A 17682-nucleotide genomic window follows, 5' to 3' on the forward strand; every position below is an offset into this window, starting at 1 on the left:
GGATCTACTCTCTGTTTAATCTGGGTCCCACCAGACACAAGCAGGGTCTTCATGTGCTTGAAGCAACAAACTGCTCAAGGTCTTTGTTGAATAAAGGGCCTTTCAGTGGTAACCTTTTAAAGAGCACTAGGTGTGCCCCACTGCTGTTCACCTGCATAAGCAAATTCCAGGAGCCACCAGTCCTTCCCTGCTGCCTGCTGCATGAGCTAAGGGGGAATGGAGTGGGCACAACTTGCAAAAGTGCAAAAGATCCTAAGAAGGCACAAGGGCAATGCGACCCACTGGCTTACCACTCAGAAGCTGATATTTAGTAACTATTCCCCTATTTCTCATTGGTACCACAGGACATGATGATATTTAGTTACACCAGTGTTAACACTGAGATTGATGAAATCCCCCTTTTAAAGAACCAGTCACTTTGCAAAGAAGAAGAGCAAAGAAGACGTGGCTCTAGGGTGCATTTCACACTTCAGCTCTCAAGCAGATCCCAGCAGAATTTCAGTGATCAGTCTCTGCTTTGCTGGGAGAGAAGCGTCTCTCTCAGTCCTTCCCAAGTTGCTGGTTGTGTGCACAGCTAAGCAGCTTGGAGGAATCTCACAAAGTGTTGGTTCAGCCTAACAAAGCCCCTGGTCTGGTGGTGAGATTCAGTGTTTCCAACTATTCTTCCAAACAAAAAGACGTTTATTCCTCACAGCCAGGCTGCTCTCAGACCCAGTTCCCGAGCCCTCCCCTGCTCCCAGGACCCTGCCCACAGCACCTCTCTCTGATCTGGGGTAGTAGCAGATTCTCACTGAGTCTCACTGAGAAGGTTGCTGGATAGAAACCAGGGCTGTACCTCTCTTTTGCTAGCTGCATTTTTGCATTTACCAGCTGGATTGGTATCACAGATCACCATGGGTGGGGAATGGCCCTCATCCAAAACAAGAAATGGCTTCTGGCAAATGCTAGTAACAGGTATTTCAAGTCTGCCTCTTTGCTATTCAGGAGCTGTACTGTTTGACTGCTGTCCATGAAGGACAAATTTCAACTTTACTTCTCACCCCACCTGATCTTTTCTAGCCTCAGAAGCATGAACACAGAGATGAATTTTTTGAAGGACACTAAGATAAAAACAAGATATTCCCTCTGAAAAGATAACATGAAACATGCAATGAAAATATCTCTGGAGCTTATAATATAGAGATAAGTTTATGATATAAGAGACTATCACCGATACATGTAAAAAAAATATTTTAAAATAGCACAAAGTTCTCCACCAAGCTAAAACAGGAAACACATGGTGGAATGATGGTACATTCTTAGCTGAAGAAATAAATAATTTGCTCTGATGACACCAGAGATTGTTATTGCCTTGTCCATGTATGCACTGTGCACACCTCAGAAATTTAGTGACATTTCATTTGAAACACAAATGGAAAAGCAAAAATAAGAAAATAAATGATTTGGTATTTTCACGTAAGCCATGTAAGATAGAAGAGAGGTTCTCACCTGTCTGCTTTGAGATGGCAGTGTGGCAGCCTGCATCTGTCTCTGCATCCGATGTGGCTGCATTAGCTGTCGGAACTGCTGCTGGAGAAACTGGCTGTTGTTGTTCTGCTGGGACTGCTGTGTGGCTGGAGACTGCTGCTGCTGCTGCTGCTGCTGCTGCTGCTGCTGCTGCTGCTGCTGCTGCTGCTGCTGGAGATAGTGAATGAGGGACTGCTGTCCTTGTCCTGCTGTCAGAGGAGACATTTTTTGAGTAGCTGGCTCTGAGGCAAAGTGAGACAGTGGTTTGGTGTTGTTGAAAGAAAACTGCTCTTGGCTAACAGGGCTCTCATTCACCAAACCTGGCTGTAAGTTACTGGATGGCTGTTGCATAATTATGTTCATATTTTTGGTCTGGTTTGTACTCATTGATTTAAAAAGCGAATTCTGCATACTCGTGGGGTTGCTGGTGGGAGTGATGTTAGAGATTAATGTACCTTGAGGACTGAAGGGTTGCTGATGCAGAGCAGGGCTTGAGAGCTTTTCTGGCCTGTATGTTGGAGAAGGTCCAGTATTTGTGGAGGGCATGCTGGCAACCAAGTTGTTCTGTGGACTTTTAATGCTGCTGGCTGGCAAGCTGGCTGCTGTCAGAGCAGGCAGCATGGAGCTCTGAGGGCTGAAGGGCTGCTGGCTCAGAGCAGGACTGGAGAGCTTCTCAGAGCCATAAGGGGGAGAGGGGCCATTGGATGGGGTGCTGCTGGAACTCATGCTTGAAAGCAGAGTGTTTTGAGGACTCTGAATGTTGTTTCCTGGTAAATTATTAGCAGGCATACCAGACACCATAACGTTTTGAGGACTGAAAGGTTGATGGTGTGGGGATGATCCTGCCCTGTAAGGTGGAGAGAGACCAGGAGGAGACATAGTAGGCCAGCTGGGAGCCTGCACTTGTTGCTTGGTACCAGACACCTGCTTGCTGGCTGCCAGCTGCTTTAGCTGCTGAGCATGCCAGTTGGAGCCAGGCATGTTGGGCAAGGGTACTGGGAGCATCGGTGGTGGCTGGTTTTTGTTCTGAGCTGCTGTAGAGATGGGTGATGCAGCAGGTTTGTTTGAGGGAGGAACCTGGAAGTTAGCTCCAGCAGATGATGGTCTCATCTGAGGGGATCCTCCACTGGCTGGATTGCAGCCTGGAGAAAAATCTTTGTTAGCAACATGGTTCTCCAAGTGGGAAGTCTGTGGGGAGGACTTTGGAGTGGTACTTATGTTTGGTTGGGAATGACTCAGACCAAGTGGATCTTCAGCCTTGCTGCACAAAATCTTCTCCAGATCCAGGTCATTGGGAGAAGGATCAGGCATTTTGGTCAGCTCTTCCAATAGATCTTGCAGCTCTTGATCCACAGACTGTAAGCTGTTTCCTTTCTCATCGTAATGGACAATGCTGTTGGTTTGCCCTTCTATTGATCCCTTCTGATTTATTTCTGTGTTGGATGGCACTAAGAACGGGGAGCCAGTGCCACCACCATTCATGTGATTGTTTTCGAGGAGCACTCCCAGGGAAGAAGCACTGTGACCAGTGGAGAATGGAGAACTTTGCATTTCTGGACATGCCATGCTGGGATTGGCACCTTGGCTCATGGCAAGGTTTACACTGTCAAGACAAACTCTTTTACTGTCATTTGGGAAAGTGACATCAGGCACGCCACTGGAGACAGGAGAGCTATCATCTTCCAGTTTTCTTTTAATGGATCCCTGTAACTGTGAAAATATAAAAGGAAGATGAAAGGATCCATTATTGACCAGATTCTGACATGTGCTGAAGCTCCACAATACAACATTGGGTTGGAGATAAAGAAAATTAAATCATACAATTAAAAAGCCAATCATGTGAGAAATTCACTCAGGATTTAAATATGTGCTACTTCACCGAAATGAAGAGTTATAGTCAGACAAAGGCTAAATCTCATGAGTTGGCTTTAAAACAGATGTTAAAGCTACAAAATACTGTCTGTCATGTGAACTATAATAGAAGTTTTTAAAATAGTTTCTGGTTGCATTTTAATTAAGACATTATACTCCCTGCATAACAAACATGCCAACGTTTTATGGTAACATTTTTTTAGGTCTAAATGGCAAATCTGAATGAAACCCTGCACTCAATTTAGTGACCTTCTGCTAGTGACTCAGATTAAATTCAGACCTGAGACAATTAAATTGTTTTACATTCTTTATAGGCCAAACATCTGAAGTAACTAGCATACTTTCTAAACAAACCAAAAGAAAACAAATTTTCAGCTATCTATCTAAACAGACTTTCAAACTTCCTAATCACAGATGTTTAAAATTACAGATAGAGTAAAGAACAGCTAAACTTCTTAATTTTTGTTTATTCTAAGGCATTGTGAGCTTCATTCTTTTTGAAGGGTTGCCACTCATTCATAAAAATGGACATGTTTTCAAAATACAATTATATAAATATCTTGATCTACAAGAAATGGAGTATTAAATTCACAAATCTTAGGGAAAATAAACCTGCCTTCTACATATAAAGAAACTGAAACTGAAAACAATGCTTCTCATACTATTTCAGGATATGGCAATCTCATCCACGTAGAATCATCTATGGCTTTCAGTTTTAACAAGCATGATCTGTATGTCACAAGATTAATCAGACCTTAACATTACTGCTTCAAGTTAAGGGAAATAAGCATTATGACCTTGTTTATCAATAGAGGGAAACAGTATGTAGAAAAGTATCTGATCAGCAATGGGAAAATGAAAGAACACTGATTCCTCTAAGCCAGCTCCCAGTAAAGCCTCTCCCAGCTCTGGGCTACAAGTGCATGTGCTTCATCATGTAGTGCTATTAAAAGAAAAATCCCATCTCATGAAAGCTCATATCACCAGGAAAGTTCCTCCCACCAAGCCCAGCATAACCAGATCCACTCTAGGGCTATGCTGCAGATGATCAACTTCCAAATTTTACACTCATTTTTAAACACATCACAGTTATGCCTCAGTCACTGCACAACTGGTGGTCTCAGACAACAGTGTCACAGCACTGTCATCACAGAGTGTGTGAAGGCTGTAGGGCACAGGGTGGGCACACCATGTACAGCTCCTTCTGCACTGTGCAAACAGCTGATGTCCACCCCTAAATTCAGCCTACCTTCAGGAAATTGCCCACAAACATGTATGGCTCTGACCTGGGAATGTGGCAGGGCTTCCTGGTGGCTCACTCAGCTGCTCTCACACCTCTCATCACTTATTTCTAAATTGGTGGGCAGAAGGACAATGGCAGATTTGTGCCTACAGTTGCTCAGGGTGTAGATGCAGTCTGGGATTAGTATCAGATATTGTCATGCTGGTATCCAGTTTATAGAGACATTTGAAAGACAGTGAGATGATAAAAGCTGGTTATCCATGACCATCACAGTAGCTCTGCAGACTACAATGTGCTGCTGAACAGCTTTTAGGAGGTGTTCATCTACTCTCCAGTCACCAGACACAGCAGCTTTGGCATTGTGACAAGGAGACCTTTGGGTATTTTCCCTTTACTCCTCAAGGCCTGTCCCTTACAGATTTACTAGTGCTTGTCTCTGGTGATCTTCAGTCACATTGCTTTAACATGGACTGTGCTCAAAAACCACAGGTGGAGAGAACTGAGGAGAGCTGCTTCCAGTGCACCTTGTCTGGTTACCTGAGAGCCTCTTTGGGCAGCAGTGTCTGTGCTGGGCCAGGATTGCTGCTCTGTGAGAGACTGTCCCAGTGTCACAGCCAGACACTGCTGCACCACCAGACATTTGCTGATGAGGCCAAAATTGTCTTAGCTTTAGGAAATGGAACCTAAAATGGGCCTAAATGGGCCTAAATCTTCTCCCAAATGTTAATCTAGTGATGGATGAAATTGTTTTCCTTCATTTTCTCTGCTAAAACTAAGCCAGAATTGCATGTTTCAACAGATGTTGCTCTGTGTAGGCTGAAACATGTTGGTAGAGCATAACTACATGTATTTAAAACTCAGACAAGTATAGAGAGCATTTACAGGGGCTTCACTTATCCAAAAGAGAATGTGGCCCCAAGTTGCACCCTGGGAACCTTCAGGCAGGAAGTGGTGGGGGATCTCCCACCCTGGGCCAGCTGACATGCTGGCATGCATGTCCTTGCCAGTTTTTCCTTTGTCATAGGACATTCCAATCCTCTGAGTTATCAGGGAAAAATGTGGGGTTTCTAAACACTCTGAAAAATAGTTTTTTAACTGTTGCACTGGGGAATAAATGTGATGGGAAAATGAAACTTCATTTCCCCTAGACTGTTACTAGATATAAACAGATAAAATAAGGCCATAGCTTTCCGATGGCACAGGTATTCCAAAACTGGGACAGGATTTTTAAATAGGATGCTGTTGCTTAGCCCTCCTGAGAAGATTTGCTGTAAGAGAGGCAGTGAAATTAGCTGGGTGTCATGTTCTCTTGAAAAGCAACATTGCTGTTTCCCATGCCAGTATTTGCACAAGTACCAAAAAATCCAGGAGACGAATTTCTCCCAGTGCAGGCAGGTATTACTCCACAGAATTTAGTAACATGCTTTTGCTTAAGATAGATTTGACTACAGCCCCAAACTTGAGAGAGAAAGATACGCTCCTTAAAGCAACTAAACAAATTCTAGAGTAATTTTGGTTAAAAGGGGCACTTGGGTACCTTCATCCTGCTTCAAGCACATCACCAGTGTAAGAAATGGTTACCAGCACTGAAGAATGAAGTTTCCCTTACAAACAGAAATCCCTCCTTGCTCTGGCTGAGAGCTTGTTTGCAGTGTTCCCCACTGACTCCTCAGTGGTTGTTACTCTCACACAGCATGCTCTGGGCTGGTGCTGCCTATGAGGAGCCCCAGCTCCCACTGACTGCTCTCCATGCACATGCTGCTGGAGAAGTCCTGACCAGTGCAGGGGACAGTTACACAAATTTGTGTTACTGGGACCCTGGCTGGCTCAGACACGCCAACCACAGTGGTGGCAGGAGAGCATCAACAAGGCACTACAACTTTTAGAACCAGGAGGCCCTGACCTCACTAATTCAAGAAGCTGTTTTTTACAGAACATTCATTCAGTACTCCCAGACATTGCAAGACTATCTCTTTGAAGCTTACCTATGCTTTTCTAGACTCTTCCTCACAAAAAACATTTTTATTATCCATTTCCTTCATCTGGTTCCAGATTCCCCAGGAAGGACCCAATTTATTCCAGCTTTTTCTTCTATTCTTTTTTTACACAATTTGACAAAAAGAGAAAAGAGAACACCAAAGCATGTTCTTCCCCTTTGCTGATTAGTATCTTGGACAGCTCTGTTTCAAATTGAATACCTGAGAAGTGAATGGAAATATTTTAGAAATGCATCACACACACACACACACACACACACACACACACACACACACACACACACACACACACACTCTCACTCTCCTAAGCTGGCTGAAGGCTGCCTATGGCTCAATTTGGGAAAGCTTCATTCAGATGTGCCAGCAAGGATGAAGCAGACAAGCAACAAAGGGGCTCTTGCAACATTGTCAAAATGCATTAAAATGCACTGACATGCGCAGGCTAACTTCTGTTTGGGAATACCTGGGTAACAAAGGCGGCTCTCTGATCCAGGGAATATCTGATTAGGAGTTCTGCATTATCTCAGGTTTGCTTTTAGCAGTGATTTCCAAACCAGCAGGCTGTCTTTCTGGGAAAGACCCAAGTCACGCCGGAGCAGCACTGCTGGCTTGACATGGCAGCACAACCAGAATATCTAATAACTGTTTACACTGCTCTGTCCACAGAAGCTGCACAGCTGTGGTTACAAACAGCTAATTTGTCACACACTCCCTCCCTGCACCAAACTGATTCCCTCCATGTGGGCAGAGTGCTCCACAGGCTTCTTTTGTGCAAGGAGGAGAAGATAGCCTCAGCAGGAGAAGCCAGTCCCTGGCTGTGCCCTCCTTGAGCTGGGCTCTCTGGGGCTGCTGTGAGGGTGATCTGCACATCAGGCACCTTTCAAACTTAGGAGATGTTGCTGCCCTTGAGGAACTTAATGAAGGCAGAAAGGAAGGAAGGAAGTGGCAAAAATTGAAGCAGAGTGATTATATTGTTAACTCATACATACTGTGATGGTTCCATTGGATTTTAATAACCAACCACACCTCTGGACTGGCTCCCTGCTTTACCAGCATTCAGCCTTTCCTCTTCTGTAACACATCAGCTGTCCTCAGGTCTCTCTGTGAGCCACTCCAGCTCTCCCTGTGAGCCAGGCTGCCCCATGGCACTCCTGCCAGCCCCTGTTAACTCTTCATCTGGAACTCATGTCTTCCTTCACCTGCAAGTGGGAACCTGGCAAGGAGCAGCTGCATCCTGTACTGGACAGCCTTGTTTCTCCAGCCTCACAATTTGACCCTTCCACCAGAAACAAGCCACCTCTAACCAGAGATTCCTATTTAGGTCAACATAATGAAGAAAAGAGAGAAAAAACATTAAGCAAGGTATTTCAGTGCTTCTTCCTGTGCCTGCAGCCTGTCAGAGAGTCAAGCCTTGATTTAAAAGAACTGCAGGGTGCAATTATTGATCTGCACCATCCCACTCCACTCACTGCCATGGACAGATCCAACCCACAGCAGTGATTCCCACACCTACACAGCCTCTTCAAGTGAGCACAGACCAATGCAATACTGCCATCCACATCCTCCCTTGGCAGCTTCCCCTGTGTCCAGCAGCATGGCCACAGGCTCTCCTGATTTAATAAACTGAAGTTTATGGATCCATGACTGGGATATCCACAATGGAAGTCAGAAAACCTTCTTTCACTAAGAGTCTCAAGACCTTGTAACCTTGGGAAATCCCAGGTGTTGGCTTTTCTGTTTATTTAATTGAGGCAATTACTGTAAAAGGAGATGGGCCAGGTGGGGAACACATCAGTCTCACCACAGATCCTGGGACTTGCTTTGCACAAAGCCTTCCAGAGCAAGACACCTAGAGAATCCAGGCCACTAACAGGCTGCTAAGATCTGGCATATCTGAATCACTTTGACAGATGGAGCACATTTAATTTTTGGTGGAAGGACTGAGCAAGGCAGAAGCTTGAGATAAACCGAAGTATTTTTTCCTCCCAGTATTTTCTCAAGGCATATTGCAAACTGTTCCCTCTGTAATGTATAAAACCTGAGTCTAAGGTTTGCTTAACTGAACTGACTAGAGAATCTATCAGTCTCTGTCTCTTTCAAATACTAGACACTGCCAAAACTGGAAGTATGCATTTGCCAGAAGCAAACTATTTGCAGCATTCAGCAATGAAGACTTTGGCCTCTGTAGCTTCAACAAGCTTCAGCGAGACCTATCTGCCCATCAGTCCAAAATGTTTCTATCTGTTCTGACAAAACAGTCATGCAATGAGAAAACAGAACTGGCAATTGTCCATATAAAACAAGAAAACTTCACAATTTTTTTCTCCCATGCCTTAAATTCACAGTTTGGAAAGTTTTGTGCTCACTTTTGCTCATTTATCCACACTCAAGATAGATTTTACTGTTCTGCTAATATATATGGATGGTTGGTGAAAAAGAAATGAGAATATGCCTGTGTGTTTAAACAGTGGAAAATGGATTTGATATATAACATTACCTTTTAAATAGTTACTTGCAGACCCTTTGTGTTGGGTAGTACTGGCTTGCACATGAACAGCAAACCCCAAATTCTTCTGGGCAACAATCCCACTCCAGTACAGCAAGACCTGGCACAGCAGTAAGTGCATTTAGCACATCTGTTGGTTTCACTTTGTGCATGCTGGCTGCAGTTTGGTAACAGACACTCACATTATATTCTTAAATCCAAGAAAAAAATACCTCCTGCTGACCAGTAAGCAGCCAAAGCAATACCTGAATATGTGAAACATAAACTACATTTTATCAAAGTCCTATCTCAGGCTGCAAGGAGAACTCAAGGAGGCTCAAGTAATTAAAACTACCACTCACTTTCTCCACACTAAGATTAAACATAAGCTAAAATCACATTCTTCATACTACTTTGGGCTGTGTGACCCTTCTGATTTCAAGCAATTTGAGCATGGATGGATATTAAGTTGTCATTTTAGTGTCAGGAAAGAGATCATAATGCAGTTCCAATCTACCAGAGGCATGCACCAGTGTGCTTAAAAATTGCAATTCCCCACTTCTTCAGGTAAGGAGTACCAGAGTAGAGTCCTGTTCAGGGTCTGTTGGGTATTTGTAGGCTGCAAAGGTGGCAAATCCATTTGTAATGAGATATAGTGGTAGAGAAAGGATTATGAGTAGAGAAACTTCACAGGGTAGATTTCCTTCTATCCAATCTCATAGGTAACTGGAAGGGAGGATGTAGGAAGAGTAACCAGGAATGTAAGCAGTCACTTTAACCATTAAAGGACATTGGTTATTAGCTACCTTGAATGCATTATGTGGATTGTTTTTACCTGACACTACAGCTTCTCCCAATTCCTATCTTTAAAACAAATATAGTAACAACAGATACTAGAAGTTGCAACTTAGGTGTACACATGTAAATCACCTCCTAACCACTCCTGTTATATTTGGAGAGTTTGATCTCCCAACAGCACACAAGCATCAGTTGACTTCATGCGAATGGGCGCTGATCCTTTACTTGCGCCACTCATTGAGATCTTCCCCAGTTATTCCCTCAGTAAATCAGGGACCTCAATCTGTGTTGAAAGAGAAAGAAAAGAACAAGGTGTGTGCTTTCCCTTAATAAATCTGATGCTTGTGTTGTGAGTGCAAAGCTGCAGGAAACAGGAGCTGTGCTCACACACACCCTGGGAGTGTGCATTGTCAGAGACTACAGCTGAAGGTTCTGTTTCCTTGCACGGTGGCTCCAGAGCTGTGATCAATCCCTGTTCCCTGTGACAATGCTGCAGTACTACAGTCTCTTCTTTGACTTGAATACATGTGAACTTCTGAAAGGTGACTGCAGACCTGGCACTCTCGCATGGCCTTCTCCCCTAAGACCCCATGCAGCAAGGGAAGCAATCCTGGTGGCAAACACTGAAAATGTGCCCTTTAGCTGGTAAGCACAGAAACCCTAAACATCATGACTAGACAAACCAGAATAATGTGATCTTACAACAAGCTTAAGCCACAGAAGCTAACAGGAAATTCAACCTGGACTACTAAGGTTTCTTTTCTTCTAAATTTTAACAACAAATCATTAGAATATGATTTTCCCATTCACCGATTTGTGTGAATACAATTACACTTATAATGAAAGAAATATGTGTGATCTATGTCTTGCTTCCAAATGGAACAACTTACAGCCTACAGAACAGCAAGTCTGTCAACAAGATTTTTCTAATTACTCCTGTGCAAAATCCCAGGAAATATCACTAACGTCTGAATAAAGGTATCAATGTACAATGAGTTCTAAGAATATACCTATTTTGTCATCTTACACAAGCAAGATGCATGCAAGAAGCCAAGTAGCATTCACTATAAAGAAATATTAAAAAAAAATAAAAAAAATCAGTAGCTTTGATGCTTTTCAGGTCAGATGGAATTACCAGACTCTCTCGGTAGGCACCAACAGAGATCTGCCCTATCAAAACAAATGTTCAGAGCCCTCACATCTTGCCTTTCCTTAGCAATTCATCTGCTTTCGGTATTAATGGCACTGTTAAAATGGAAATTTTTCCAGGAAAAAAATTGCTGTTGACAAATGGATCTGGAAGAACAGGACTACTGCCTGCTCCTGTGCTGTGCTGCTAGCAGGAGATCTCTGTACAGATGCCTTGTAATTAGTCATCTGCAGACCTACAGCAATCACGTCACACATATTGTTTGGCTGTAACTTCCACGTTCCATTTAATGACAAGTGTTATTAACCAGACAGCTGAAGACTGAACAAGCTCTTCACCTCTTGGTTTTAAGCTGTAGTACAAGAGCATTTCTTTCATATCTGGCTGTAAATCAAGATCAGTCTTAGACTCAATGCCTTTCCATCAGTATTACCTCATCTTACCTCAGTTTTAATACCAGCAGAATTGGTTTATATCTTTTTTTATAGTCCATTAATTTTGAAGTCCTATGGAACACTTTGCAGTAATTTTGTAGACTACATTAATTTCTTACAGCAATGTCTAGGCTGGAGAATTGCAGATCCTCTCCACTAAGCAGAAAGTGATGGTTTTGCTACGTGGGTCTCCCAGGATTTGTAAGATGCTTTTCTCTCTTCTTTTTCAGGCCTTAACACTGGCACAGTTATGCAATCACCACAAGTAAAAGAAACAGGATGTACGTGTTCCTAAATTATGAGGTAGGTTTTCCATTTACTAGATAACCAGATAAAACCCAGTCTGACACTTCTTTTCTGCTACATATTGTATTATATTTTAATATCTCAGAACACTTAGTCCTGTGGTTTTACCAAACTACAGGTGCCATTCTGTCAAAAGGGATGATTGGGAATTAATAGCCTGGGGGCAGAGCCTCCAGTTAGGTCAAACCTAGGGAAAAAAGCTTTCAAATTCACAGAACAGTAAGAAACTATGTGATTTCAGTCTGAAAAAAAGGGCATTTTTATTTCAACAGCTCAAGTACTCACACTTACAGCCTCCTGTGTGTGGCTGCCCTAAATGCTGGCACCAGCACCCTTACATCTGCCAGCCCAGTGCCCTTCTGCTGACTGCCTGCACTGGAAAATGATCTCTTACTGGGTCTGGAGCTCACCCCTAGGCTTGGGCAGGACAAAACATTTAAAAGAGCAGTTTGAAATTTCTCCTAAGTCGTATCAGAAACTGGAGCACAGCTCTTAAGAAGGATGGAACAAGTGGGCAAGGAAAGGAACATCCTGAACAGCACCTCTCCTCCTCCTTTGATGTTCTCTGTCTTTCAGAAAATGAAACAATAAACAGCATATTGACTAATACAGACCCAAAAAACCAAGCCCCACTTAGGGAAAACAAATAATCAAATGTGTCCTGCAGAAAAGTGGGTGTGGAAAGAAGTCTGTATAATAGCCAGAAGCAGAAATCTTTTGTAAGGCAAAGGAATGAATATTTAATTGGTTTCTGAAAAAATTTCAAACCAGTTTCATCTTTACCAACCCAGCACCCCTGCTATTCTCCACGTGCATCAGCTGGAATATGAAAATGATTCATTGGAAACATGCTGTTTGTACACACCTTTCCTCCTGCAGCAGGGAGATGACCAGCTCAGCATACAGCTCTTGCTCCTGTAATACCTGCTCCCTGAAAACAGCTCTTGAACTTACCCAGGGACCTTTAAAGGGATTCTATATGTCAGTGGTACTATAAACCCTAAACCAAACACAGATGCCAGTCCTGAAACCTTGTTCTGTATAAAGCTGCTGAAATCTTGGCCTCAATTAAATAAATTGGTTGGACTTGATGATCTTAGGTCTTTTTCAACCTAAATGATTCTATGAATCTATAAATATTTTGGGACACTGACTTCATCAGGGATGACATTTCCCTCTTTGCTCCTTCCTTCTAACTAAAGGAGTGAATTAAAAATACACAGGAGTTGAAATTTTCTCTGCCAGAATATGCAATGCCTAAGTTACTTCGGTTTTAACCAGAGAACTCTCAACTTTTTATAGATACCAGTTCACCTCTGTCCTAGAAGCAATGTTAATCACACATTCATCACTGCAAATTGACAACATAAATGCTGATTTACGCAAACAGTGTTAAAGAAAATGGTGTTCTTGCTGCAGAAGTGAATTACACAGCCTTTTAAGCTTTCTACGCTTCTCAGTTTTATGTAAACTCTAATTTCTAAGCTTTTGTTCTGCCTTGAATGGTCACACGGTTGAAAGCCATGAAGCATAGCATGTGTTCCCACTGATATTAAAATACTGTTTACAAAATCATGCATATAAATGTAAAGGAGAAACTGTTTACAACCTACTGCGTTAATAAGAGATGATTTATAAAACAATACAATTCCAAGTATCAACATGTGGTATGTAAAGATCTCATCTCAATCATACAACATGATTTTTTTTGGCTGTTTTTTGAAGCAAAGTCTCTGCATTGCCCATGCAATCACACTAACTTCTGATGACACTGTATTTGACTGATTAAACTCTTAATTGTGCCAATGCTTAACCTCAGGAATACAAGTGGCCTTTTCAGATTTGAGCATGTGATTGCACATTTGCAAGATCATGACTTTATTTGCATATTCAAATTGCAAAACTGCATCTTCCCTTTGTCTGTGTAAGGCCAACTATAGCGCTCCAAATGCTAAACAACCACCGTAGAGTTGGACAGTATTTTTAGCATCTCTGTGGTACACTCCTATCTTTAGCTGCTGTGTTCACAAACAATCCCACAGGACACTGCATAGCTAACATAGCTCAGGCTCTTCACCACATTCCAACTTTTCTCCCAAAACATGGTGAAAGCAGAGTATAAAACAGACCAGCTCAGGACTTGCTACAGTTTCCTAAGATGCATTGTCTTGAGCAGAGTAGAACTATTTTCAAGGACAAAACCAATAAAACCTCAGCACATTCTGCTCTGGAGTGGTGATAGAGCTTGCTGTGACTTCCTCGGGGGAAAATACAGCTCTACACTCCCAAGTTTGCAATGTGCAGATAAATCAAGTAGGACAGTGAAGGATTTCTGCGTGTTGTTTCCTAGCAGGATGTGCCCATGGGTTCATGGCAAATTTCTATTCAAAGCTTAACCCTGCAAGAGAAGTTAATAGTTGAACTTGCCCAAATCATCACAATTTCTAAATCCAACTGAGCCTTGTTTTTACAAAGGGGCATATTAGACCAGTGAGCCATTTTATGAGACTCATGCTCATGTAATAAAAACATGTGTTAGCTCTTGAGTGCCAAGTACCATTTGGGAGGGTTACCAATCCCTGATGCAGACTTTGTAGCCAGACTGCAGTTATCTGTCATAACAGAGGAGGTAGTTTGGAATACACAGGATGAAGCATGCTGCACCACTTGGGAATATTTTACGTGGTCCTGGTCTCTCTGTAAAACTCTAGGGAGACGAACTGCAGCAGGAGAAAAAGAGCTTAAAACTCACTGCTAGCTGTACTGGGACAATCTCATGGAAGCCTCCTGGATGGCTGGAGCAGCCTCCTTCATTCCCTTTAGGAACTTTTGCAATGGGTGCAGCTTCAACATGCAGCTGCAGCAGCTGGGTCAACTCTGAGTGCATACGAAATGCTTTTAGAGTCATCTGCATAAGGCATTTCAAAACTACAGGGATACCACAAAGAGAGAAAAGACTCATCAGGGTAATGGGAGTATTAATCAGACGACTGACCTTTGAAGCTTTGAATATGAAATGCTTTGCACACTGAGCTGGAGCTGCACATGGAGACAATAGCCTCCGATATCTTGATTTACAGAGGAAGTACTGATGTAATTCCATATATCCTGTTAATTTAATCCTTTTTCATTAAGTGTCTTAGCTAAGCCTTGTAGATGAGCCTAGACACTTGGCTACAATTTAATTTCAAGGGGACAAGATAACGTGAAAACCCTCAAAAATCCCTAGACCTTGTGAGTGTTCAACAAATAGACTTCTAACTTTCCCATTTCACTTTCTTTCTTTCCCAATAGTATGTGTGATCAAACATTCCCTTATCAGAACTCTTTAAACACTTACAGACTTTCCAAACAAACAGTGTTTATTTGCTTCCCCTACCCCACCACATATATGGCTGTATGTCTGGGAGGTGAGAACTCAGGACAGGACTAGGAGAGTGTCCCTTGGCTCTGCAGCAGCAGCAGAGCAAGCAGAAATGCACAGGAGGCAGTGGCCAGGCAGTAACGTGTACTATGCACTATGGCTGCAATACACCATGTCTACAATATACATGTGCTGGTCAGAGTTATTTTTTTCTTTTTAAGTGTAGTGCAAGTTCAATTCAGAGTGTCACAGTTTTTTGTCCAAAGTGTCCACATCACCCAACATGAGTATCGGGTTAAGGAGAAAGCCCAAAAAAGCTTGCAGGTACTTTGATTTTGAGCCCTTCTTAAAGGACTTAAATTTTCAAATGAGTAGAAGCTTTCTCTCCACCCAGAGAGCAAGGCTGACATCCTAGGTTATAGTCCTTATCCTAGTAAGGGCTCCTTAATTAAGAAATGTAGGTTGTGAGACTTGGCCTTTACTAAGAGACTGCATCTCAGGAAAACTCACTGTATGCTTTTGAACATCAACACTTAATTACCCTTCTATTTCCTAATACAGACATGATGTCTGGAGTTGAACAAACACATTCTTGAAAGGTCAGAACACTTAAACTGTGTGTATCTAGTTTAGGATGACAAACCTATTACTGCTTTTTAGCTATCACATTTCAGTTTACCCACAAGAATCACACTACTTCCCCTAAAAGTTTTCAAGCTTGAGAACATGCTCTTCTCCCAGTGTCTGAAAGTGAAGGTAAAACTTTTTCTACATAAATTTATCACAGCTGCCACTGAATCTTGTGACTTACTGAGACTTCTGCCTTTCCTCCAAAGAGGGTTTGAGCCACCAGCAGACACAGGCACAGGGACACCCTGTCTGCTTTGAGGAGAGGGGCTGGCTTGGATGGATGCCAGACAATGGAGAGCTGCTGTCCAGGCCAGCACACACAACCATTCACCAAACTTTGCAAACCTGAATGAAGAAGTATGAATTCTCTCAAACCACACAGCTGGAGGGCAGGTAGCTCTTCATTTTTTTTCCTGAAAGAATGGGAGGAACCTCCTCTTTCAGCTATTGTTTCACACGTTAGTGAGGATATAACTGCTGCAACCATCAGGGAACAACTGTCTGGATGGCAACATGGAGTGTTCCCGGGGAGATGCAAGGACTCTGGGAACAAAAGTTTGGATTTTCTGGAAGTGTTCTCATCTGTCACTAAACACTGTGCTGTGTCCACTTTCAAGTTTCAGGGCACTCAAGGAATTGAAGGGGCACCGGTTTAGCCCTAATCCAGAGAGGGGAGGTTCACTTGATTTCAACAGAGCTGCTTGAGATGACTTCATCACTTCAGACCATATTCCTTCCCTGGGGCTCAGAGATCCTGAAGCCAAGGTCACACTGAGCTAGCTCTGGGACTAATTAGCATGGGTGGGCACTGTGCTAATGCAACCCACCTGGCTGGGACATGCTGGGACCTCAGCAGGACACTGCATGTGCTGTGCCCAGGTAGTCTCAGCAATCCTAAGTGGAACTGTACTGAGAGAAAGCCTCCTTAAGGACATCTTAGGCACAGTAAGATGACTGTCCTCTCTAAGAAATGACAGCCCCTCAGATGGAAGTAGCTGAACTCCAGCTGAGAAGCACTGACTGACTGCAAACACAGAGGAGATGGGTGAGCCACTACAAAGTCACTGAGGGTAACCATTTTATTTCACACTGGCACAGAGGCTGTCAGGTAGAAGGTGCACATTTCTTCTGTAGAAGGAAGGAAATGAAACTTCTTCAAATGGACTAACTTGAGTACTTCCAACAGCTTACCATGGCTGCAAACCCCTCGCCTCCATTGGTACCTATTCAAAGCTCTGCCAGGACCTTGACAGCATATCCTGCATACATCACAACCATCAATACCCATTTCACCAGTCTCTCATTCCCAAGTTCCTATAAGAGGGCCTACTTCTCTTCTGAAGCAAATTTCCAGCAGTGTCCCTCCTAGTGCCCACCAGCAGCACTGGTCCCTCACCATGGCACATACCCAGCCCTGGGCACTTCATCCCACTCCTGTGGGGGAAGAGATCTCCAGTTCTTCAAAACTAACTTCCTATTGAACTTGCTTGAAGAGACTGCAAAGAAATTGTACCTGGTTTTCTGTGCTTCAGCCACTGCATTTACCAGACATGATGTGGGAAATGAGCAGGAAACACCAACCAAATGTATGGCAGCAATTCTTCCACTTCCCTCCATGACATGTTTGTGTAGCACACCAAGACCTGACCTTGCACTTTTCAGTGCAGCCTTTCTTACACAAACATTTGAGTCAGATCTGGAGCCAAAAACAAATAGAAAGCCAAATACATTACCAAACACATTATTTATTTATTTTTTTTTTTAATGAAAAAGGCTGACACCCTGTTTTATACCTATTTGTACTCAAATCTAAAATGTACAGTGAATTTTTAACTGCATGAATTTGGTAAGATCAACAAACATTAAAAAAACTCAACCTATTTTTACTCCTGATATT

The 17682-nt window shown here is 42.9% G+C and overlaps 1 protein-coding gene across 6 annotated transcripts in view; it reads right to left on the reverse strand.

Moving 5' to 3' along the window:
- Window positions 1-17682, reverse strand: part of MAMLD1 (mastermind like domain containing 1) — a 253785-nt gene that overhangs the window by 32700 nt on the left and 203403 nt on the right. For 4 of the 6 annotated variants that reach the window (XM_079319018.1, XM_079319017.1, XM_079319016.1 and 1 more), the window contains one exon: window positions 1489-3216. In XM_079319018.1, the coding sequence (XP_079175144.1) occupies window positions 1489-3096 (1608 nt within the window). In that variant the 5' untranslated portion in view covers window positions 3097-3216. The remainder of the gene's footprint in view (window positions 1-1488; window positions 3217-17682) is intronic. The other 2 variants (XM_079319021.1, XM_079319020.1) reach the window with 2 other exon arrangements.

Source organism: Erithacus rubecula (assembly GCF_903797595.1).
Source record: "Erithacus rubecula genome assembly, chromosome: 15".
Classification (NCBI taxonomy): domain Eukaryota; kingdom Metazoa; phylum Chordata; class Aves; order Passeriformes; family Muscicapidae; genus Erithacus; species Erithacus rubecula.